We start from the raw sequence: 27,778 nt of genomic DNA on the forward strand, positions 1-27,778 counted from the left end.
TTTACTTGCCTCAGCAGAAGACTTATCCTTCACTTCTTTTATTCTCATCACTTCCTCATTAGTTTAGATATTGCCTTTAGTATGCACTACTAAATATGTATAGGCTAATGGTAAATTCAGCAATATATGTTCATTTACGTCCATTTTTTTATTATTTCCTCCTGTAGATTTTCAATTTTTCAATTTCAATTTTAACTCTGACCTAATAACCAATAACCACTTTAATAACACTAATAACCTGCACGGCAAAGTGAGTACAAAACAAAAACAAAACAAAGTATCACGTGATCGCTTTTAACCAATCAAATTCGCCTATACGTTTTCCATTACTGAATCCATTAGGATCGGCGAAAATGCGCGCGGCATCCGCTTTTGATAACCGATTTCTATGAATCGCTGCACGAAGCGGTATAGTTCAATTCAGAGATCTATTAGAATCTTTGATGTGCCGCGAATAGTACGTGTGCCGGTGTTGCTTGAATTGTCACATCACATGCATGTTTAAATCGCAAAATTTTATGTGGAAAGAGTCATAAAGTAATATTTTAAGCGATATTTAATCATTCCATAAAATAAATAAATGTTTTAAGCATTTTTTTAAGAATTTATACATTTGATTCCTAAAATTTGACTACATGCGCCCACGTATTATTTTGTTAGACGTCTGACCTCAATCACAGTCACTCAAGCGTGAAAAGTTGCACAGGTCCGGCCTTAAAATTTATTTGTATTTAAAACTTCATTATTGGGGATTTTTCGGTTTAGTTTTATTAAGTTAGAAATTCAGGATAGTTGATAGCAAGATAATATTTTATTTAAATATAAGATTTTGCAGCACACTTCCGCGTCATCCTTCACCCAGTCAACACGTGGTTGTTCTCGTCCTTTCCTATCCTACGGATTCCTTTCCTTGACCCTTTCCTACCCCTTGCCGTTAGTACAACGTGCATTTCAGAATTAAACTTTGTGAAAGTTTCTATCCCACTTCCGCGTTATCCTTCATCCCATCAACACGTGGTTGTTCGTCCTTCCTATCCTTTTAATCCCTTTCCCAGACCCTTCCCAACCCCTTGCCGGTGGTAGCCGATCCTATTCACGCCGGTAACCAGGCCGGATGATGCCGGATGCATCGTGGGGGAGGCGACATCGTGCATTGAAAAGTTTCGATTGTGATAGATAATTTAATATAGTGAAAGAGTCGATTCGGGGAACAGGGTACATACCCGACGGTTTTCCCGAATCTCCAAATCGTGCTGGCAAATTGCCTCGTAGCAGAGCCATCAATTGAACAGAAGAAGAAGAAGAAGATTTAAGCACGTAAAATGAGTCTAACCAAAAATTTTAATTTAATAAGTTTAGTTTTTAGCACCATCAGTCTGATGTTTATAACAAATGATGAGAGAATAGGTGGTACGAATTACTTAGACCCATTTATTCTGTGGATTAAGGCATTAAAGATTTATTTTTATTTGGTGGTTATTATTAATGGGGATTTTGGCTGCCACATTCAATGTCCTTTATTATTGGTTTTTTTTAATTAATACATATTATGATATATTATTATAATAATATACTCATGAAAACCCTCATCTCTATATTTAGTACCAACTTCTTTTTATAAAAAGTAATTATGTAGTCAGAAAAGTCGAAGTATATATTCTAAAATAAACTTTTACATTAAAAATCATCTAGCTGTCTATATCTTATGTGTGTAAAAGACACAAGTTTTACTTGTGTCTTTTACACACATAAAAAAAACACACTTTGTATCCTGAATGTAATATTTATTAATTTGTTTGCCTCATATATAGTTATTGTGCATAATAGGAGAGATTAGATGAAAATTAACAAAAATAAATGTTTATACTAAAAACGTTGATTGAATATTTGGGAAGATACGCAATCCTGTGTTAAAAAGTGTACCCGGTCGACTATCGGATTGCCGTTCAGTTTCGTGCACCGTGTGGTGCTGCCGCAAAGCGTCAAATCTAGGAACGATTTATTTTAGCTGCGTGGACCTGGCTTTTGGCTTCTTTGAGTCAGGTTTTCAACGACGATGGAATCTCCGGTTACGCGGCCGTGTTGGATATTTTTTTAAGATATGGGATGATGCTGCCAACTATGTTTTTATTATTTTTTTTGAACATACAACACAGTGTCATTTATGTAGTGGTCAAGTGATAAGTGATATACTTAAGGGTGGAGGCATATTGAAATTTCTTAAAAGTTAAATTTTATAAACAAATAATTACTTACCAAAATATGTTTTTGAGACAAAAATTAATACAAAAATATATATAAAAAGCTATTTTTACAAAATTACCAAAAAAGTTTAATACAAGTTATAATTCCAACAAACATTATGTTTCCTTCATTTTGTGTTCAAGAGGGTCAAGTTTTTAAATAAAAAGCCCGTTGCACTTAATTAACTAAAAACTAATATACACAAAATATGTGGAACAAATTTTAAGATATAAGTAGGTTTCACGTAAATATTATAAAGAATAATTTAAATAATTCATAAAACTTAATACCGATGGTAATATAACTTCTTGATCAATAATTTTTTGTAAAAAGTAACCCATTTTGTCATGTGATTCAATATCTGAAAAATTGTGCAGCCTAGTGAGATCTGTAAAGTAAGGGGTTGTGAGTGAGGATGTTAATAGAAATAGAAAATAGGCCATATTTTAAGTTTTAAGCGACACAGGAAAATTCTCAATTACCAGTTGTTACAACTATACTTAAAACTATAAAAAGATACCTAGTAACAAAAAAAACATTTTGTTTAAAGACCCCGCATCACGGTTATACAGGACGTCAATAGAGGTGGTCAATTAGAGGAAAGTTGAGCAATATAGTGTCCTTTTATAATAAAATCTAAATACTTCCTAAATTTTGCAAAAAACTGAAATTTGGCAAAATCATTTTATTTTTTTTCTGGCGTTATTTCAAAATATATGACAAAAGTATTTATTAAATGAATAAATTATTGTGACCACTTTTTCTCGCCTATACGATAACACCTACCTACCCTAAAATACGACGTTCTGTCTTTAAAGAGCCATCATCAACTTTGTTTTTCTTTGTCGGCGCTATATTGACCATTTGCAGTTTAACGACGCGGGAATCTTTGGGCGCCCGGCCGTTTTGTTATTTTTTTAAGACAAGGGCGATGATGATAACAGCGCTTTTATTTATTTTGTTATTGCCGATATTTAAATGCGCTGTGATCTCGCATAAATAACTAGATAAATGTGGTGGTCAAGTAATGTATTGGAAGGTGCTATCTCTTACAACTTAAATTTTATTAACAAATAATAAATTACTTACCAAAATCCTTTTTTGAGACAAAAATAAATAAATAAAAACAAAAGAAAAATTCAATAAGCTTTTATTTATTAATTAGAAAATTAACAAAAATATTAAATAAAGGTGATGATATAGGTAGGTTTCACGTAAATATAAAGAGTAAATTAAATAAATAATTAAATTAAAGATTTAATATCTATATACGATACTATAGTTTTTTAGAGTGAATAATTTTTTGCAAAAAGTAGCCCGTAATGTGATTTTTGACAATACGGGTTTGTGAAACCAGCCAATATCTCAAAAACTGTGTAGGGTAGTGAGATCTGTGAAGTACACTTTTTTTGGACAAAAATATTGAAAAATAGATACCTTTAACTGAAATTATTATAAAAATAAAATCGCAAAATTTAAAAGGTTTTGAATAAGGGTGTAACAACACTATAAAATATAGAAAATAGGCCACATTTTAATTTGCAATACAGGCAAACACTTAATTACTAATTCTTAAAACTAGAAAAAGTTAATAAAAAAAAAAACAAATATTTTGTTTAACAGTATGAAGGGTCTCATCGCGATTATACAGGATGTCTGCGATTATACAGGATTGAATAAATGCAATCTAAAAATTGGAAAAATGCCAAATACTTCCTAATATTCAGGAAAAAGGTGAAATTTGGCAAAATGGTTTTTTTATTTTTTTCTGGCGTTATTTGAAAATATAAAATAAAATCATTTATACATTGTTGTAAACACTTTCTCTCATTTACAAGTTAACATCTTTAACTTTTAAATACGACGTTCCTTCTTTAGAGAGTCATAATCAACTTTGTTTCTTCTTGTCGACGCCATGTTGGCCACTTGCAGTTTTGAATAACCCTTTTAATTACTTTATCAACGAGGTAATTTCTAGCTAGTAGTTGGAATCATCCCTATTAAATATTATATACCTCTCTCTCTTTTAAATACAATTTCGAATTTCAAAAATTCAAAACATACTTTATTCATAAATACATGGTACCTACTTGTTGACATGGTACTTTTATGATATAAAATAGGCACATTAATCGACATATTACTAACACATAATTTAAAAAAAATACACAATAGTGGGTTCAACATACTAGTATAAACACAAAATGTATTTTCAATTTCAAAGCAAGACGACTTAAAATTTTTTTAGAGTAACATCACAAATTCTAACCTTTACATCTTTACTAAAAACTAATTATATACTATTGGCCTATTCCTAACTATCTTCAAAAAATTCTAATGCTATAAAAATATTTGCTTTTAAGAAGTTTCGTTAAGGACTTTTTAAAGCGAGGAGACTTTTATGACATTTGGAAAATGATTAAAAATTTTTATGCTCAAGTAAATAAGAGAATTCTTAGTTCACTTTTCGGGACGGGCATTGGAATATCGTATTTTTTTCTGATATTATAATGTTTTAAGGAGCCATTATTTTGAAGATACAATTTATATTTTTTGTATATTAGTCAAGCAGACTCAACAATAAACAAGCAACACAAGGAAAGTATCTTTAAATAGGGGTCTGCATGTCCTGTGGAGATTTATGACACATATATTTAATGGCTTGTTTTTTAAAAACAAACATCGAGTCAAAAAGCCGTTTACTAATGCAACTCCAAAATGTTATTCCATACTGTAGGTATTTTTGTATGAAAGTAAGTTCCAACTTTCGACAAAAAAAATATCAATCTCAGTTCATTTAAAACCATTCTAACAGCATAACATCGTCTAGCCAGTTTTTGCCTCCTGACATATCTCCATAAAACTTAGGTTTATGATCGATAACAATTCCAAGAAATCTGTTAAAATTATTCACTTCCAATTCTTTGTTGTGAATCATGAACTGCTCTGAGCATAAAAACTTAACAATTTAGTCTTATCTATGTTTAAAGACATCAAATTAGCATCAAACCACTGTTTAATCATTAATAAATCTTTAGAAATTGTTCTAGGTTAATGTGCTTTTATTATTGTCCATAAGATAGTGGTGTCATCTGCAAAAATAGTGAAGAATCCTCTTATCTGGAGAGACCCCAGGTCATTTATATACAATAGAAATAAAATAGGACCGAGAAACGAACCCTGCTTACTACACAAAGTTCAGACAAACTGCCATTTGGCCAAACAAACTTTTTTCTGTCTAACAAAACAAAATTTTAACCATTCTAGAGCAACTCCCCTAAACCCATATCTAGAAAGCTTACCGAGCAATATTCCATGGTTGACACAGTCAAAGTGTTTAGAGAAGTCGCAGAATACCGCTGCAGCAAAGTGACCTTCTTCAAGCTCAAATATAATCTCTCCAGGAATGAAAACATTACTCGACATTCATTTAATATGTTATTTTTTTTAATTAGGAAAGCTACCATTCGTACTATAACCAGTTTCTCAATAACTTTAAAGGCTTTTTAGGCTTTATTTTTATCTTTTTCATGAATGAATTTCATCATGAAAACAATTATTGAAAATACTTAAAACACTAAAGACCATAAACATAATATATTGATTTAAAATTTTATTAAAGTAAAAAAAAGAAAAAGAGAAAATGGCTCTCATAGACATGAAGAGACAGTATTTTTAAGAGTTCGGATTGATTTTTGTAGATAAAATAGATAATTTTCTGTAAGGTTTATAATTAGATTTTTTTAAAGATTTTCTAATAAGATTTTGAGATTCCCATATTAGGTTGTTATAAATCAAAGTCTTAATTAATATACGCACACTGATTAATTTTGCCTAAAGAAGCCATCGTCTCACAAACTAAACACATTTACATATATCTATCTATTTGTGATTATGATATCCAAGAAAAATTTTTAACAACTACCAAATTGCAATACGGCAAACACGAACCTGTGCAAAAACTCTCCCACACGACTCGGATGATCGGCCGATTACTAATGAGAAGCGACGGACGAAATTATTTTCGCGCATACTGGAGAGAATCGCCATCTATTTTTCACGCATATTTGCGGTCACGTTTTAGCCCATAAGGTTGCGTATCTTCCCAAATATTCAACCAACGCTAAAAACTAAAATTTTTATACAAAATCTTAAAATTACTCATTTGAATCTGGCCCAAAGAGTTAATACAATTTTCTAAACTCAATTTTCCCTTTTTTTCTTTAGCAGTTTCTTCCATTAAGGAAGGAACCAGTTTCTTTGTTGCCGCTAGGATTCCAACTTCATCTCGCACAGTCGCAGTAAAGCATTTGGATACTAAAACAGATTTAAAAAGTGTACACGAGTAGCCGAAATAATTTTTAAATTTAATTAATACTAAATTTAAATTTTTTTTTAATAATTACAACTCATTTTACATCGGCTTTTTTCTTCTAGTGAATTATGAAAGAAGTAGTCTTGCCTCTCTGAGACAGAACAAGTGTGGCAGTAACTGTAAAAAAAATTAAACTGATATATGTTAACTGGTTTAATTAGTAAAAAAAAGGGTCTTCTTACTATGGCGAAAAAGGGACTTTTTCCCAGAGAATGCAGGAAGACCCATACTTAAAGATCTCTTTAAAAACACGACGAAAATAATACAAAAACGGTCCAAAAATTTATCTGCGTACGGCCCCGTAATCCTCAAAATCAGTGGGATAGAGAGAGATACACAATCACTTGCACAACTTAGGAATCACCAGATCGCAGGTGTTTTATCTTTGTTTAATAGACTAGCTAAAAAGAGGTGACAGTCTGGGAGTGCTGTAAGTATTTAAAATGATTTGTAAAATGCTTGGATTTTAGTCAGGGACAAAAAACATCTAGGACATTTTCGAAAGACAAATAAAAAATAGTGTACAACATGGGGTTTTATGTATATTTAAAATGATTTCATAGATAAATTATATAAAATTTTGCCATTTAAACATGTATATCATGCGACAATAAATACGACATAGACGCACGGACTAGTTAGTGCGGCATCTACGACACATCAAAGATTCTAATAGATCTCTGAACTGGACTTTATGCTTTAACATCGACACCTGCATTAGTACGCTGCCGCTGTTCCATAATCCAGGCGGATTCGGCGATCTTTTAATGCAAAGCAATTTGTTTAAAACAGCCCCCGGTCTGTAAGTCTTCCCGCCGGAACGCTTTTAAGAGTTTTTATGGTCATTCAAGTGACTTTAAAACCACTATAACAGTTTGTATTTGCAAGAACGGTTTTTTTAAATTATTTATTTTTAGTGACGCTCTTGGAAATGTGCTTCGCCGGGTTATGTGGAATGGAAATCAATGTAACGCATAGACAAGGCAAGGCTATTCCGATCCTTTTCTCCGAAGAAGTGGGATGGGTATTGGAAGTTTTGGAAAAAGATGTTGGACATTGTTTAACAGTATTTCAAGTAAGAAAACATTTAGTAGATAGTTTTAGGGGGCCAAAAAGTAATATAGCTATAATAATACTTAATAAATGTGAGAACAGCATATACATGGTGTTCAGCTAATGGTGTACAGTATTTATATCACAAGAAGCCTTGATCTTAGGAAAAAAATCATATCAAGAATGGAAACGGGGAATCGTCCAAAAATATTTTTATGCAAACTAGCTGCCAAAATAAAAATAGAAATTTAAAATTTAACCAAAATTACTAAATTAAGATATAAGTTTGATAACGCCATTGGAAAGCTGAGTAAATTTTCTATGAATTCGGTTTAAGCCAAAAGAGAGGGAAACAAATAAATAATGTCATTTTTAAATCGCTATATCTTGTACACTTCTTCAAATTTTAATGAACAAGGCGTCATATGAAAGATAATTTTCAACTCTCTTAATGGACTTTTGCTGTGACTTTTAAATTAGTTTTATAAAGTGTTATTATACAGTAATCGCCTAAAGTTCCGCATAAATTCGATAAAAATTAGAGACATGATTTTTTGAAAAAACGCTCAGACCCGTCGATTTTTATTTTAAGTTGCGCATTATTTCACATAAATTTTTGTATACAGGGTAGAACAAAAAAAAGATGTAAGTGAACTGTTTAATGCCAAATACCCAAACTATCCTATTTCTCAGTCAACAGTTAGTAGAATAGAGCACAAACTCATAACTTCAGGGCATGGTAGGGATTATCCAAGATCAGGTCGTCCAAAAATTTGTGAAGAAATAAAATTAAACGTTCTGCTCTCCGTCGAAGAAAATCCAAACAATGCAACTTCACAAATTTCAGTTGATAATAATATAGCCGGAACGTCAGTAAGACGCATCTTAAAAGCAAATGAATACCACCCTTATAAAATTAGACTAATACACGAATTAAATGAGGAGGGTCCTGATCGAAGAAACAACAATTTTGCGAGCAAATGATTGCAACAACATTTCCAATAATAACCGTCAGTTTGTGTTACGAGTTTTGTTTTCGGATGAAGCAACTTTTTGTTTAAACGGTGTCGTAAATCGGCAAAATTGTCGGTACTGATCAGTGCCAAATCTACACTGGGCAACTGATGCTCATACTTAGTACCGTAAATCTATTAATGTTTGGACTGGTATCGTGGAAAATAAAGTAATAGGGCCATACTTTTTCGAAGAAAACTTAACAGGACAACGCTATTTGAATTTTCTTCAAGAACTTACCCAGACGAACAAGACCCTGCTCTCCCGACAGATAATTTGTGGTTTCAGCAAGACGGCGCACCGCCACATTTCTTTCGAAATGTCCGTAATTACTTGGATACAGTGTTCCCAGGAAGATGGATAGGACGAAGAGGACCAATAGAGCGGCCGGCCAGGTCACCAGACCTAAATCCCTGCGACTATTTTCTATGGGGGTACCTGAAAAGTAAAGTTTATATTGAGAAGCCAAACAACGTAGAAGATTTGAAAAATAGAATTAGATATGAAATTAGACGTATATCACCCGAAATAATTGATAGTGTTTTACATGAGTTTGTAAACCGTTTTGCTTTCTGCCAAGAAGTAAATGGGGATCAGTTTGAACACTTGATACACTAATAAGAGTTTTCACAGTTTATTACATTTTATCCTCCATTTTATCTTAATTTGTAAATAGACGTACTTCCTTGCTTTCTTGTTGGTCAAATGTAAATATTTCTGAAACAGTTGAGTTTTGAGATAAGGTGTGTTATACGAAACTTATTTGGAATTTCGCCTATATTTCGTAAATGCAATAAAAAATATAGCATTCCATTTAGAAAAATGACCGATGACGTCATATCTTTTTTTTGTTCCACCCTGTATACAAAAATCTATGTGAAATTATGCGCAACTTAAAATAAAAATCGACGGGTCCGAGCGTTTTCTCAAAAAATCATGTCTCTAATTTTTATCGAATTTATGCGGAACTTTAGGCGGTCACTGTATACCTTAACTATACCTTGATAGTTTTGAGAGGCTTAGATAATAAAGTAGAGGTTTTAATTCAATTATACATATAATAACGAAACTTCTCTGAGTAAATATTAGTGGTCTCATCATCTCATTGTCATTCTCTCATAAACCAGAATATAAATCGCAATGATATTTTGTTTGTCCAGGGTGATGCTTACTATAAAACACTTCTAAGTATTTTGAAATTATTACAGGGTTTCCAAGTTCCAGTATTTACCATAGGTAAAAGTGTGGAATATGGTGTAAAATCTAAGATTAACATAACAGTTAATAATGCCCAACTTGAAAGTACCGTTTTACCATTAATGCGCATGTGGGAAGAAACCAGTTACAAGTTGGAGTTGAGGCAAACCATCAAGGAATGTGCAGACTCGGAATTCCAATCTTTGCCGACTAGAACTGGTCCTAAATATAAGCTTACATTCGATCCCGATTTTGAAAATATTTTGAAAGAGGAGAAAATTCCAGTTGCTGTCATCAGAGAAGAAGGTAAAAATAATTGATTTAATAAAATAAAGCTATAATTTTATATTTTGAGAATCACTATTGGGATCTCTGGCACTATAAAGAGTACACAAATACAGGGTGTCCCGAAACTACGTCGCAATATTTTACCAGCCGCATCTTTGTCTAAAAATAAGCCAAAAAGTCCATATACAGTATGGTTCAAAAGTGCATCGTTTTTTACAGGGTGTTTTATGAATCATGTTAAAGATGGTTTTTTGTTAATATATTCGGAACACCTAGTTGTAATCTTTTGAAATTTTCAACATTTACTATTGGTTTTATTAAAAACTTATATTGCAACCATTTTTGCCAAAATGTATACAGGGTCGTGTAAAATAAGTGGTCGGTAAAGTTTAAATTGTTAAAACTTTTTTTCTAGCAACTCCGTGATAATTTTGGTATTAGAATTGAAAAGAACAAACATTTTTACATAAAAAAGGTGCTCTTGTCTAATTTCGATAGGAGCTTCCGTTTTCGAAAAAATCAATTATTAATAAATCATGAATTGGTATTTCAAAAAGTAACTACAAATAACATCTTGTAAAATTATAGTTGGCTGTGTTTGTTGACAATTAGTTTATTTGTTAAATTTTGTTTAACGTTTTGTTGACATTTCACATTTCTTTTTCATTCTTTTTTGTGATTCATTTTTCAAAAATTATGCATAGATTTACAAATCAAGAGTTAGCTGACATGCATTTTGTTTATGGTTTGTGTAATGGCAGTTCTTTAGCGGCTGTCCGTGAGTATCGCCGAAGATTTCCCCTAAGACATGTTCCAGATCGTCAACTTTCACCACTCACCGAAATTTATGCAATAACGGAAGTTTTCAAAGAGCTCGTGGACAAGGCAGACCACAAGAAGATTATAATTTAGAAAATGTTTTAAATGTTTTTGAAGAAAATCCGGGGGCAAGTATAAGAAATGTGTCAAGAGTCACACATATCCCTCGCTCTATAGTAAGTAATTAAAAAAATTACTTATTGTTACGATAGTAATTTAATTTTTATTAGATTGGAAGAATGCTAAGATCCCAAGGGTTACATCCGTTTCATTACCAGCGGGTCCAAGATTTAGAGCCAGACGATTTTCCGTTGAGGATCCAATTTTGTCAATTATTGGGTAATTAATAATCCAAACTTAATTCCTTCCATTTTATGGACGGACGAAGCCACTTTCACACGAAATGGTTCATTTAACGTGCATAATATGCATTTTTGGGCAGATCAAAATCCAAGAGCCATAAGGCGTAGTAATTTTCAAAGAAGGTTTTCGGTAAATTTGTGGGCGGGATTAATCGGGGACCAACTTGTTGGCCCGATAGAATTACCCAATCGGCTTAGCTGTTTTTGAAGGTGGTAGACAATGGTACAGTGAAAACACGACGTTTCAGTGTAAACAGTTTACACTTGATAACGGTTGGAGATACTTACCAACCGAAGCGTCGTGTTACATTAAATAAATAAGACAATGCAAGTTCGACAAGATGTTCCCAATCGGCTAACTTCGGAGAATTATCTTCATATGCTGGAAAATAATCTTGTGGAGCTTCTGGAAGAAGTTCCTCTTATCTTACGCCAAAACATGATTTTTCAACAAGCCTGCTCATTTTGGTCGCAATGTGCGTGAGTGGATGAATTTTCCTGAACGTTGGATTGGTCGAGGTGGTCCTATAAATTGGCCTCCTCGATCTCCAGATCTAACTTCGTTAGATTATTATTTATGGGGACATTTAAATGAGTTGGTATATGCCGTGGAGATAAATACCCGTAAACAACTGATGCAAAGGATTAATTGGGCTGTTAATGAAATAAAGAGAAATCCATTTTTTGTTTTAAGGGCTACTCGCGCAATAACGCGTAGGACAAGATTGTGTCTTCAGAAAAATGGAAACATTTGTTGTAATTTGTGCTTTTATGTTTTTTTTTACGTAATAAATTAATTGTTCCTTTTTTTTACCTATTCAATTACATTAAAAAAAACAATTGAACTCGAAAAACAATTTTTGATCTTAAATAAAGTATTTGTGATAGTCTAGGTCATGTTTATCCCCAACGGATTTTTAAGATGCTTTTTAATTTTATTAACTGTTACCAAAATAACTTACGCGTTCTCTTTGCAAAATATTTACATCTAATTTTTTCGAAAACGGAAGCTCCTATCGAATTTAGACAAGAGCACCTTTTTTATGTAAAAATTTTTGTTCTTTTCAATTCTAATACCAAAATTATCACGGAGTTGCTAGAAAAAAAGTTTTAACAATTTAAACTTTACCGACTACTTATTTTACACGACCCTGTATACATTTTGGCAAAAATGGTTGCAATATCAGTTTTTAATAAAACCAATAGTAAATGTTGAACATTTCAAAAGATTACCACTAGGTGTTCCGGATATATTAACAAAAAACCATCTTTAACATGATTCATAAAACACCCTGTAACTTAAAAACGATGCACTTTTGAACCATACTCTATATGGACTTTTTGTCTTATTTTTAGACAAAGATGCGGCTGGTAAAATATCGCAATGTAATTTCGGGACACCCTGTATATGCCTTTAAAAATTTTTTAAGAATCCGATATCCTTTTGAAAAAGTTACAATTAACAATAGTCAGAGTATTTTTCCTGCATTATGTTTTTTTTAAACTCATGACCCTTGATTTTATTTTTTCTCATGGTGCCATATTAGATTTTGTCAATTCTGAATTTATTTAGTTTGTGTAATTGCATAATTTTATTTTAGGTATTAATAGTGACAGAGAGATGGCTGCGGCTTTAGTGAGAGTAGGATTTAAAGTAACGGATATTACAATGCAAGATCTCTTAACTGAAAAAGCCACACTGGATAGATTTAGGGGAGTTATCTTTCCTGGAGGTTTTAGTTATGCAGGTGAGCGGGATAGATTCTACTTTTTTTTAAAGTTATTGTATAGATTTTTATAATTTTGCTTTAACTATCTGTTTACTGTTTACTATTTTATTTGGTCCTTTATTACTACATATACATTAGAATAAGACCAGTTGGGAGAAAGAAAGTGTTGCATTGTAAGTAACTAATAATCTTAACTAACTTATTTAAAATAACAATAAAAACTAATTAGACATATAGATAGATACAGGGTGTTTAAATAAGTGTGACAAACTTCAGGGGGAGATTAGGCATGGAAAAATAATGACAGTTTGGTATATAAACGTATGTTCGCAAATGCTTCGTTTTCCGAGATATGTACATGTTGTAATGTATGTTAAAGTTTTTCTTAAAAATTGATGATTCATTTATTGCTCTGAAACCGGTCGAGATATGCAAATGAAATTTGGAGGGTTTTAAAAGGTAGTTATCGCGCATTTTTTGGCATGCAATTAAGTATTTTATGTTCACCATTGGCACGCATACGGGTAATGATCTCAATTTTTTTAAGAAAAAAATGGTACGCCACTGAGATATTTCAAATTAAAAATAATTTTTGAATTCCTCGTTCAGTTTGTGAAAACAAAAACCTCTCTTTATCTTTTTTCTCTATGTGGCGCCGTTTTTAGGAAAAAAAATCTTGACGCGTATTTTTCATTTCTTTAATACATTATGTTCAATATATTCAACTTCAATATAAAATATTACAATTCTAAGAATATAAAGCACCTAGATACCAGAGTATCTGTATGTGCTATGGTAGAAACAATTCAAAAATTCTAATATATCAATGTTGTTACCCTTAGCAGACTAGCCGTTATATAAATTAGTTCACAATATTTAACATTTTAAATAAGTTTACCCAAAACTACATAACAAAAATCAAAAACCAGACAATAAAAATGAGAAAAAGAGAAAAAAAAAAAAAAGATTCATATACTATATACACATATACATTTTACCTACAAAGGTATTATGTAGTATTTTACAGAATTTTCTAGTCTTTGGTACCTAAAACTTATAATATTTGAAACAAAATAAATAATTGAATAAATGTCCATACTGAGATTTTTTTCTTTTTGCCTTATGTATTTATGTTGTGATTGCTATCGAGTAAGAAAATAAAAAGTTTGGTGAAAAGCAGAATATTGATACAAGCACTTATGATCAATCAACAAAATTTTATTTTGTTTCCTAATATATAACTTAGGACATACTCATTAAACTTTTTGAAGTATTTCTGTTGTTTGACATTTTCTGGGAGAAGGTTATAAAATTTTGGAGCTAAAAATACTGCCGAATGTTGACCAAAATCTCGAATCATATAAGGTAGTACAATTTGCTGGTGTTTATTAGCTCGGGTTTGGTGTCTATGGTTTATTATACTTTGTTTACCATAGAATTTATGAACATAAGAGCAACAGGTTGTTATAAAAAGAGTTTTCAAATCTTGTATTTCAGAATTATATAATTGCTTTGTTGAAAATAACCTAGGTCTCTTTAACATTATCGTTATTATTGAGTTTTGTATTGTTTTAAGATTTTTTAGACTGTTTTCATATGCCCCACCCCAAATCAATATCCCATACCTTAATAGGGGTTCCACGAGAGCTTTATAGATCAACACAATGAGTTTTCTGCACAAAATTTCCCTTAATAAATAAAATTTATGTAAGAGTGCCTTTATCTTTTTTGTTAAATAATCAATGTGTATATCCCATTTTAGATGTTTGTCTATATGGACTCCCAAATATTTTATAGAGTTTACCTGTGCAATTGGTTCATTAATATTGTTTACAATAATATTTTGAAAGTTTGGTCTATTTCAACTGTTTATGGAAAATGCTATATATTTAGATTTTTTTGGATTTAGTGACAATTTAAAGGTGTCGAAAAAATTTTTGATTAATGATTGAGACCTTCTTGAAACTTAACTTTTGCCTCTTGCCATGTGTCTCCAATAAATATAATTCCTGTATCATCTGCATAGGATATTACTTTGACAGGAGTTTTAATATCATTCACTGCATTTATATAAACATTGAAAAGTAGGGGTCCTAGTACAGTGCCCTGCGGTATTCCAATTTTAATGATATCAGGATCGCTAAGGTTATTTTTTATCTTGGTGTATTGCATTCTGTTTGATAGATAACTCTGTAAAAGTTGTAATACTTTGCCTCTGATACCATATTTTTCTAATGTTTGTAATAATATTTGGTGTGACACTGTATCGAATGCTTTTATTAGGTCGAGAAACACCGCAAGGCACTTTTTATTTTTGTCCATACTTTTAGTTATATCACTAACAAGCTCATATATAGCATCTATTGTACTGACTCCTCGAGTAAAACCAAATTGATTTTTTGATAGTACATTATTTTGGTCAAAATAACATAACAGTCTATCCTTAAAGCATTTTTCGAAGACTTTTCCCAGGTTAGAGATGACACTTATTGGTCTATAATTATCCATCAATTCCTTACTTCCGGACTTAAAAACTGGACTCACCCACAGATACTTTAAAATGACTTGGCACTACACCAGTTTTAAAAATTAAGTTTATAATATGTACAAGTGGTGGTAAAATGTGCATATGGAGCAGTTTTAAGATTTTTGCAGAAATTCCATCTTTACCAGGTGAGCCATTATTTTTTAAACAATTTATATATTTAATTATCTCATTCTGAGTAACGGGTTTCAAATACATGGAATTTGGGAATGTCCTGTTTATTGTGAAGGGGTGAGGGAGTATTAATGCTTTTTGATAGGTTTAAACCAACATTCATGAAATGCTTGTTAAAATGATTAGCGATCTCTATAGGATTTATTATTTGATCACCATTTTGCGACCTAATCACTTTTATTTCCCTTTCACCCTCATTCCCATCTTCATTTACAGCCTCATTTAAAAAATTGTATATTTTTTTTATGTTATTACTATTTTCCTGAATTTTATTTTTGTAGTAATCATTTTTTGTATTTTTGATCAGATTATTCAGTTTATTTCTGTACTGTTTATATTCAAAGATTTTTTCTGGTGTAGGATTTTTCCTTAATTTTTGTTTTAATTTGTCTCTAGTTTTAATTGAAGTAATTATACCTTGCGATATCCAAGGTTTAATTTTTTTAACTCTTGTGTTTAACACTCTTTCATAGTATGACTGATTTATTATTTCAGATATATTTTTTACCAAAAGATTCAAGGCTAAGTTAGGGTCGTTTTGTGTAGATATTTCATTCCAGTTTCTGTTTTTGGCCAATTCGATTAATTTTTGATAATTTATGTTTCTAATTGTTATGTCATTTATTTTAGAGTTTTCTGGTTTATTTTTATTTGAAACAATATTTATTAATATAGGCAAGTGATCTGTTATATCGTGATTTACTATATATGGATTAAATTTAAGTATATTTTCTTTAATTTTCGTTTTGAGAAATACATGATCTATACAAGTTTGTGAATCAGGTCTTGTAACATCCTCATATAATGAAAAAAAGCCATGGCTATTTAAAAGTGATACATATTGATTGACCATATTGTCACCATCGTTTAAAATATTCAAGTTTATGTCCCCTAAAAATAAGGCTACATCACATTTTTTTTTATTTTCAAGGTAATGGCTTAAATCAGTTAAAAAGTTGAGTGTATTAGAATTTGGGGAGCGATAGCAAACCTCCAAGCTAACACATAAATTTTCCAAGATAAAAGTTAAGTTAGTAATACTAATTCTAGTTGTAATCTGCTTCCCTGTGCATATTATAGGGTTTAAGGATTTTTTGGTGTATATCAATAAACCATCAAAAACGTTAAAATCTGCATTATCATAATAACAATCAAATTCAGGTATTTGGCACATGGAAGCGGATGTAAGGTTATGACATTCAGTTAGCAACAATAGATCACAATGTTTTGCATTATAGGATTCAAGAAACACAATAAGCTTATCTAAATTAGTTTTAATACCTCTAATATTAAGCAATAAAATGTTTATTTGCTTAGTGGCTGCTTCAATAATATTACACATGTTTTGCGGCTCTATGGTAATTGACTTTTTTTCAAAATGGATCTCATCAAAAACTTCCATTTCCATTTATTATTAGTAATTTTTTGAAATGATAAACAGTAATCCTTAACAAAGTCACAACAACACTCCTCTCTAAATTTTTAGGTCCTCTTCATTTTTTATTTTAATTGGATCAGCAGAGTGTGTCTTTTTTAGAAATATGTTTCCGTTTCGAGTGAATACCGAAATGAATTTGTGAAGATGTTTAAACTGCATGGTTTTTTTCAATAGGATCTGGTTATTTTGTGTTAAATCATCATTTATGTACATTTTATTTTTACCTTGTATGCCACATGCCTCAGTTGTCAGTCCCTTCATTTCCTTTATTTTCCTGAAGAGTAAAGTTTTATGTTTTTGGCTTTTTAATTTTACCAATAGGGGAGCATCGGTTCTTTTTCCTAGACGGTAAGTTTCACAAATTGAGTTTTCATCCAGCTGAATATCCAAAGTGTTCGCAATACGTTTTACAGTATCTGCCAAGTTTGTGTTTTCTTGGTAGGGAATGCCATTTATAATAATGTTCTTATCTTTTTCCCTCTGTTCTATCTCATTTATCTTGGATTCAAGCTTAATCACAAGCTGTTTCAGAGAATCATTTTCTTCATTCAGCACTTTTGTCTCCAAAGCCAGCTTATCAATCACGATCTTTTGCTCATCAAAAGAGTCTGATATGTATTGAACGGATTTCTTTAGTTCGCTAAATTCTCTGTCTATGGATTTTTTAAAAGGAGTTTTTCGTCCATTTCACCAATTTTTTGGCTAGTTCCGGTTTTCTGACAACAACTAACAATCTCCTTTCCGTTTACGTCCTGTTTTACCACTTTCGCCTGTTTAGCGCAACTAGGATGGAATGCAGATGAACAGGATATACAGCTCCAAGAAGTTTTTACACCTTTTTTGCAGTGCTTACAGGTATTTTCTTCGTGGGAGTCGGCCAACACTGGATTGTTTGACGACATAACCTCACAAAAATTTATTTTGTAAAATAATACATTTATTACAACAATATGGACTGAACTTTATTTGTGGGGCTAGCCCAGTACTCAATAAACTCTTTTTAGTAACTTTTATCAAACGATGCCCTTAATATCTCAAGAAAATTTAACAACAAATTACTAATTTACTGTTTATATTTGGCTTTTGTTTACTATGGGTATGGCAGCCATCAATCAAATCAAAATGTAGTAGACTAATGTCAACATTTATGTAATATTAAACACAAAATGTCATCTGTCAACATTCATCTGCGAAATACGAAATGTCAAATTAGCGTTCCTTCACTATTAAGCTTTTAGTTATTATTAATATAAGTAATTAATTTTTCTTTTATCGAAAAAATGAAAAATTTTACAAATTTGGAACTGCCAGATATGCATTTTATCTATGACCGAAGTAATGGAAATGGTCGGCAAGCTCGAAGGTTGTATGCTGAGTTGTATCTAGGACGTAGAGTACCCCATCACACAATATTTGCTCGTCTTCACCAACATTTACGTGAAAATGGTACGTTTAAGAAATAAACGGCTGACTGCGGGCGTCCTCGACAAGTACGAACGATGCAACTAGAAGAAGCAGTTCTAGAGTTAATTGCGGAGTCACCTGAAATAAATACTCGAAAAATTGCCAACATATTTAATGTAAGCAACTTCACTGTATTTGAAATTCTTAAAGAATATCATTTGTATCCATTTCATATTCAACGTGTGCAAGCTCTACTACCTAGAGACTTTTTTCCGCTTCTATTTTTTTGCCAATGAATTCTGCATCAAATTGCTCAATATTCTAATTTTTTAAATGGTATTTTGTTTACTGATGACGCTACTTTTGAAAGACATTGCATTCGAAATTTGCATAATAATCACTTATGGGCTGAGGAGAATCCACATGGAATCTTTGAGGCTCATTTTCAGCATCAGTTTTCAGTAAATGTTTGGCTTGGATTTATTGACGATCATTTAATCGGCCCATATTTCCTCCCACAACGCCTAACAAGAGAATCTTACCTTCATTTCCTACAGGAAGAGTTACCTGTTCTTTTTGAAGAAATTCCTCTACAGTTGAGGCAACAATTATGGTTCATGCATGATGGTACTTAGATGGACTTAGATACAGTATTTCCAAATCATTGGATAGGTAGGGGAGGTACAGAACATTGGCCTGGGGTTTTCTTAACCCATATTTTACCAGGGCATGAAAAAACAATAATTTTTCGAATAGAAATATTTATTATGTATTAAAATAGGTTAGAAAAGAAGATTATGACACAAAAAAAAGTTACATTCAAAAACTTTCAAAAAAGGGCATGTTGCGTTTTCGCATCATTGGCTAAATATATGAACAAAAAAAACGTAATTTTACTTTTTATGGTAACGCTGAAAACAATCGGTATGGAGGGGCACATTGCATTTTTTACATAAAAATACCGTTTGACTACTACATATTTTGCATATATTCCGTTTCTTTTCTGCCAAACTGCATCTACGTCTGGAATGGAGCGATTTAGTGATAATATGACCGATATTATCATATCTTTCACAGACAGTGTGAAAATATACCAAACTGCAACATTTTCTGATTTATGAGATCAAAAAATGGCCAAAGCTTACAAAACTTGTCATTTTTATCTAATTGTGCGTTATCTGACAAATGGAAGTTTTTTTATATTGTAAAATTTATTTCGACTCATTTTTTCACAATGTCTATCCCCTTGTCTTCATCAGTTGACCAATATAGTTGTGTTTGTGGTAGTTTATGATAACCTGTAAATATTAGCAGTCCTATAAACTTTAGTAATTCATATTTATCCAACTCAAAATCATGTCGATTATTGTCTTTTGCATATTTTTCTGAAAATGTTACAATAAGATTTAATACTTGGTCATCAAAGAACAAAAAGAAAATGTCTAAAGGTGACTTTCCGTGGAGTAAATCTACCAATTTCTCAAGCGCAGGGCCTTCATTCGAAATAGGCTGGGACATTATAGAAATTGAACTCTTTTTCCATTTTGGTTCCCTACTTTGAAATGGGCCGGTGTTAGACCTTTCGATTTTCCGTTTCTTTTCTGCCAAACTCTCATCATCAGACGAATCCCAGTCAAATTCATTGTCCTGTCTTATCTGTAATTCAAATGTGCCCGCTATGTCCACATCATTTTGGCTGTTTTTTTCGTTTACATCGTCATCTATATTTTCTTCGCCAGTCAAGCTATCTGGTTCTGGAGGAATATAAACAGCATCAATTTCAACTAAAATAATTTCCGTCTACATAACAGGCCTAACAAAAATACTTAGTAGATCTTACCAACATCTCCGGAATGTTCTGCTTTCAATTCATCTACTACTTCATATAAAGCACTCTCCAGCTCTTTTTGCGTAAGAAATTTAGACATGTTTTTCGAAAATACACATACACTTAGCACCGATTAAAATTCAATATTACTAAAAACTTTCTTACACACACACACAAGCCTAAACCGCAATATCTCTAGCTGATACGCAACTCAAGCGCTATTTCGACCAAAATACAGATAACGTATTTTCCCAGTGATGCGTTTTCGCAATATTTACAATTTGGAGTCAAGTATTTTGGAATTTGTAACATTTTTTTGTTGTCAGTAAAAAAAGGTATATACAAATATACACATGTGTTAGCAATACGATTCAGCTAAACAAATCTCGCCTGTATTATGCTTACCAATAATAAACAATAATATTCGAAAGTATGTTTAGACATTAAAATTTTGCTTGAATTGGAATAAAAATTTAAAAATCAAAACACTGGTTTATTTTTTGAGTGTTTTAAAAATCTTTTTAATTCAATCTTAGTAAATACTATAGTAACGTTAGATATTTCATTTTTTATTTTGTTTATATTATAAAAAAAAAATTAATATGACTGTTGCGTTTTCGCATCATTGGTAAAAAATGGTTTAAGTCATTAGTTTATTCCACTCCCGTCGAAAATGTTGATGACCTGAGGAATCGAATTATAGCCAGCTCTGAGATAATAAGAAATACATTAGGAATATTTGAGCGAATACGAGCATCAATGAGGCGAAGAGTTGAATCTTGTGTAACGTCTGAGGGAGGTCATTTTGAAAATTTGTTGTAGCTTTGCGCCTATTTAAAATTTTAGTATTGTTATTTTCTGTTATTGTTCTGGTTTAATGTTGTATTAGATAGTTCTTGATAATGTATTAAAGAAATGAAAAATACGCGTCAAGATGTTTTTTTGGCATAAAAACGGCGCCACATACGAAAAAAAGGTGAGAGAGGTTTTTTGTCACAAATTGAACGAGGAATTCAATAATTATTTTTAATTTAAAAATTAAATTATATCTCAGGGGCGTACCAATTTGTCTTTAAAAAAATTAAGATCAATACCCGTATGCGCGCCAATGGTGAACATAAAATTCTTTATTGTATGTTAAAAAATACGCGATAACTACCTCTTAAAACCCTCCAAATTTCATTTGCATATCTCAACCGGTTTCAGAGCAATGAATAAATCGTCAATTTTTAAGAAAAACTTTAATCTCGGAAAACGAAGCATTTGCGGACATACGTTTATATAGCAAACGGTCATTATTTTTCTATGTAAAATCACCTCCTGAAGTTTGTCGCACTTATTTACTAACATCCCGTATACTTAAAGGGACTCCGGAGCGACCCGCGTTTAGAGTTTTTGTGATGTTGGTTGTCCGACGGTCTCGAATCCTGCGGACGTGAGATTTCTGTCGTTGCCTGTGCGCCAGTCGGAAGCAGTAGCGTATTAACGCTAACAATAAACGTCTTCTATTTATCTACGTCAGTTACAGAGATTACATTCGCATTTAATGTAACATCGGCTGCTTTATACAACTTTCATGTATATAGAACTTACCATTATCAAAGTTTACTGAATAAAATACAAGTTGCTTTACTCGGCGAAAAACCTTTTATCTTTCGATCTCAAAGGCAGGCCGTCGAGCTCCTCGCCGACGGGGAACTAGCAAAAAATGTAAAGGCAAATTCTGGTAAAAGATACCTATTATTTTACGAGTTTCGTCTAATTCGAACTGTAGGGGAAGACGGAGCACGATTTTATAATAACTTTATTATCTGGAATAAAATTATTATTTAATGTACCTACTTGGGAAAAATATGTAAATTGATAATACTATAAATTATTTGTTTTTATAATTTTACATTATCAAAGTTTACCTAATTCAAGAACTAAATGGTTAAATTTTTTTTGTTAATAATTAGGTACTTAGGTATCTTATTAAAGGTTGTTTTGGTACGACTGGTTTCATTAGGATTTATTTTTAAATCAAAGTCAAAAGTTTGTGTGAAAAAATGCATATATTACTGTTACTAAACTTAACAACTAAAGATAGACATAACTACTAAGTAATGACATGTTTGAATTTTAATTGATTGATTACTACACTTTTTGAGGTTTTTGTTATTTTGTCAGACTAATAATAGCATTACTAAAGACATTATAAGTAATAAAAGTAATGTTTCATTCATAACCAGCCCAATAATGTGGAATTTTATTGTTTTAAAATTAGTAGTGAGAGAGAAAAGGATGGAGAAAGGATTGTGTAGTGTACAAATAATTTTCTATATCTATACGTGTTGTTTTCGTCGCTCTTGTGCAATTTTAAATAGAGGCGAAAAATGTCATTACATAATTAATTAACCGTAATATTGTTCATGTGACGACGCTGGTGGTAAAAATACAAAAGTCTTTTGCTGTTTAAACGTAAACAAATAAACTTACCGATGAAATTTGGATTTTAATGCTCTTCTACTCTCTTTACTACACAAAAATGCACCATGATCGTTTATTTTGGCATTAATTTTCGTCGTAGTTATATAATACATATTGCCATTATAAGTGCACAAATTAGAAAAAAACATAAAATATACTTGTCGATGCTCTGGTCAGGAGCAATGTAGGAATTGCGTCGGGTCTAAGACGTTGATTTGAAGAGGACATAAAACTGCTCTCCGCAAAATGCAAGCTACTGATATTAACCCTTTTATAACATTGTTCCGGAGTAAGATCGGCATATCTATGTTCGCCAGTAAATCCCAAAATACCTTTCCAGAGTTGGCACCTATAATCCATTTTTTATATTAATTTAAAAAAAGAAACAGGAACCAGATCGTAAAGTAACTAGGAAAGCAATCATGAATTTAATAAACAACTAATTCCAATGTACTTACCTATTTTCATTTTTCGGACATCTAAAAAACATTAAACCACTTCCACGCTTTGTAAAACAACTGTCTACCGAACAATAAGTCTACATTTTAATATAATAGATTATAATAATTTGCCAGTCCACCCGGTACAACTAGTAATAAAACGCTCGCACATCAAAACCATTTAAACTCTACTCACTGTGTAACCCAACAGATTCGATTGTAGGAGCGTCGCTGGCAAATGAAGTGAGGGGCGGTGAATAGGTAATTCGGCGCGTGGAGCCGAGTGAAGCAACTTGTATTTTATTCAGTAAACTTTGCCATTATTATTATATTGCGAAATATTTAAATATTTGCCGTATTATATTTTTTAATGTAGCAATTTTAAATACCAGTGAAGTGTTTATGAAAAGTTTTTTTTATTTTATTCATAGAAAAAATAATTGTTGTTGGACTTGTCGAATAAAAGCATGTTGGACGTTTCGCACACAAATACAGACACTTAACTTTTGTGCCAATAAAACTTATTTTCCATGTGAACCACTAGAAATATAAGATTTTATGAGGAGCGATGAATGTATTCTGTTCACCTATATACAGGGTATTCTTATAGTAAATATTCACTTCCTATACTTCACTGGGACTCTTTTATAAGGCATAAACAGTAGAACATTTAGGCCAATTTATTTATCTTTGTTTCACTTAGGCATAGTTCCTGAGATTTATGCAGTAAGTTTCCAACTTATGCCAGTATATGTTGTAGTTGATAGGAAAGAAGTGTTACTCATGTCCAAAATTTATCTTCTCTTTTTTTGCTCATATTAGTATTTGCTATGACATTACTACCATTGTATGAATTTTTAATTTTTGATATACTGATATAAAGTAAGCATCCTAAAAGAAGGTTAAACGAAACTGACAGTCGGGCACAATAACTAACATGATATTTCAACTCATTAAAACCTTATCTATCTAAAAATCTCTTCGAGGATTATTTATTGGCAGACCTGCTAGGTGTTAGGCGTCTATTATTTCCAGCAATAAACACTTGAAATAAAATTCTCTTAGCTTAGGAAACATTTGGTTATTCCACAAATCTGCATCTCTAACAATCTAAAAAAAATCTATTTTATTTGTTCATGTAAAAGAATTATGCTATCTGTCCTTGAACTTGGAAAAAATAGTCATGATTCCTTTAAAAATATAGATAACCATTGTAGCATACTTTATTTTGCTCTTTATAATAGGTTCCTCTACAATCATATTTTTAATAGCGCATTTTATCTCAACGAGATAATTTGTTATATACAAAAATCTCATCCATTATTCTCCAACAGACCAAATTGATGAAAACAAAGTCACGATCTCACAACATATAATCACAGGCTACACGTGATTCGCTCTAGTTAAAGCATCATCAGGCCTAAAATCAAAAATATTACTTAAACATTAAACACTAAAAAGCCATCCACACACTTCATAGTACATGAATAAACAATAATTTAATGTTATAATTGTACAAAACAAAAAATAAAAAGTAGAAGGCAACAACATAGACTCATCGAGAATCGAACCCGGTACCACAAGGTTAGTAGTATGGGTGTAAAACCTATATTACTTAGCTAAATTAAATTGTTAAAAACTAAATTTGGTTCAAAAGAAAAATGACCTCATTGACACACACGAGAGCAGGTCCTTTTTAGCTTTTGTAATTTCTATTTTCTCCAGAAGTCAAGCTTCTTACTTTTAGCTTTAGGGCATTCATGAAGCATTTCAGCTCCCACCCTTGGAGAAAAATTATGTGTTGAGGTTATTGTTGTTGTGTTTTTCTTTGTTTTCGTCGAGATAATTTGTTTCTAAAATCCCATCTGGACTTGCTCTAAGAAAGCAATTTTTATAACAAATAAAAAGTTCACATTTTTATATTTTTGATTAAAAAAAAATTAGATTTGTCTTAAGGCGATAGGTTCAGAATTCTTGCCATATTTTCTGAATTATTGGCAAAAAAATGCAAAAAAATTGAATACAATAAAGTATTAACAGGATTGGAACAAGAAGTGGTTTTTTGGAGCTTACAATTCTTCCAAAGTTAGATGCTCTAATTCTAATCATTCTCTCTTGAATCCATACCGAGCTACTTGATCTCTTTACATGATTTATGCAATTTTTTTTAAAAATCTGCTTCTTTTCGGTTAAAGTATCACTCCTGACTTGCTCGGATTTTCTTAATCCATAGTCCTTATCAGGGAGAACAGTTAATCTTGATCGCCTTTGTTTAAAAAGTCGTGTTTGTTTTAGACATCGATCATCATACGAGTTCTTTTTAACGTTTGAAATAATTTTTTAGTAAAAGACCTCAGACTCTTATTGGTCATGGCTTTGCGAATTAGATGATAGTAGTTATCAGATTCATTAAATGATAGTGCAGCAGCATTACAGCGGGTAGACTAAGACCCTCTAAGGGAATAGCTTATTCTATTCCCACCTACCAATTTACAGACTATTCAGTTATAATGTTCTGCTAAATTATTGTCCATATTTAAAATCAAACTTTTTGTATTAAATAAAGCCGTTTCCCTCTATTTCCCATCTTATATAATGCATAGAAAATGAATTATATAAGATGGGATGACAATTGTCAAGTCAAGTTGCAACTCAAAGGAATTAAATCAGAAGTATCCAAATGGCGGAAAACGCCGAGACGCTCGACAACAGCATGAAATTGCAAATCGCAAAATCGTATTTTTCGTTAAAAAAAGCGGTTGCAATCTTTGGAAATCCATGAAATAAAGTCATCGTAAAATTTATAGTAATATTGGGGTCTTTAGTCAGAAGTTAGAACATCATAATTATGTTCTGAGACAGAACGGCTGATTTTAATTAAAACAAATTAAAAGTTATTGATGTGTTTTTAATTGCTCAGAACGATGGCAGACTTTAATTAAAACAACGCAATTTAATAACATTTAAATTGGGGAACTAAATAAACTAAATATAATTCTGAAACGTTTTGTATTGTATTTTCAGTATATGGTATAACTATAATATGTACATGCATTTTCTTAATTATTTTCATAATTTATAATTTAAGACGGTAATGGTAACATGCATATACATAAATGCAATTAAAATATAAAAAGATTTTAATTATCACAATACTATAATAATATTCCAAAAAATATATCCTTTGGTGTAACACTTAAAATAAAAGAAGTTTAATGTTTTGCTGAAGATGCTAATATCGTTAGCGAAACAGGTATCCAGAATAAATGAAATTGATTTGGTAATGTGGTTTTTCTACTAATTAGTAAAGAATAGATAAGTCTGTTCTATTCTATAATAATGAATATACTGTTAAAAGTGTATGTGTACATATACACATGTTTCATTAATTATGATGCAGTATTTTTTTAATCAATAAAAATTAATTAAAAGAATAAAACAGAAAGATTACAGCTAAATTTAAAATAGTTAGCACAGATAGTCCGAACAAATGATGTTCTTGTAATTATTTTAAGTTATATTATAAAAATTAAATTCATTTGACTATTTATGTTAGTTTTTTAATTTTTCTTAAATGTTTTTTTTTTGAAAATCTCTTAATTTTTCCGTTTGAACCTCCATGGAATACCTATTTTAACTACAGCCTTAACAATTACCTTAATGAACATAATTCTGTTCCTAACACAAGTCAAAACCCTAAAATCTGTATCCTACAAAAAAACTACAACTACTATAATTATAACTACTGTAACCAAGTGCACCTAAATCCGGTAGGTAAATATAAAATACGTAAAATTTAAGCACTCGTCCAAAATCTCAACTAATGATGTAAATCAAAACAAAATTAATCAGCAACAACAACTATTCAGCCATATTGAAATTCACGTGTTCATGTTGAGCAAGGATTGCACTGTTGCCGTACTTAATTATAATTTTAGAAATACTAGAGAATTGGACACAAGCTATCCCGTATTTTTGCATTCATTTATACGGAGATGGAAGAATGTTTTCTCTTGACTGCTCTGATAATTAAAAACATTTAGCATTAGTATTGTGGCGCTTAGTTTAGTTTGGTTGTCTCTGGTTCTGCTAACCAAATAAAACGTGTCGAGTGGTCGGCCGGTGGCGGGAGTGAGCCACTGCTCAGCGACTGTGTCGCGGCGTTTAGTGGCGTGGCGAGTGAAACGCTCCGGCTGAAAATGCGCATTTAAAACAATGCATTGCTAAAAGTGGACACTGGTGACTGACACTGGTGGCGGACACCGGTGTCTCGGTGCGAAAGGGGTCAAAAATATTATAATAAACATGTAACAAACACACCTAAATAAAAAATACGATTCTAAAAAGATTTTACCATTATGAAAATGAGTCTGTCTTCTCATTGTAAATAAATTGATT

At 31.5% G+C, this 27,778-nt stretch overlaps 1 protein-coding gene across 1 annotated transcript in view; it reads left to right on the forward strand.

Moving 5' to 3' along the window:
* The window catches only part of LOC126744648 (phosphoribosylformylglycinamidine synthase), a 130,164-nt gene that overhangs the window by 90,730 nt on the left and 11,656 nt on the right, over positions 1 to 27,778 (forward strand). Inside the window, exons 13-15 of the mRNA XM_050452153.1 lie at positions 7,537 to 7,694; positions 9,895 to 10,189; positions 12,954 to 13,100. Of these exons, the coding sequence (XP_050308110.1) occupies positions 7,537 to 7,694; positions 9,895 to 10,189; positions 12,954 to 13,100 (600 nt within the window). The remainder of the gene's footprint in view (positions 1 to 7,536; positions 7,695 to 9,894; positions 10,190 to 12,953; positions 13,101 to 27,778) is intronic.

The sequence above is a fragment of the Anthonomus grandis genome, chromosome 14 (assembly GCF_022605725.1).
Source record: "Anthonomus grandis grandis chromosome 14, icAntGran1.3, whole genome shotgun sequence".
Taxonomy (NCBI): Eukaryota; Metazoa; Arthropoda; class Insecta; order Coleoptera; family Curculionidae; genus Anthonomus; species Anthonomus grandis.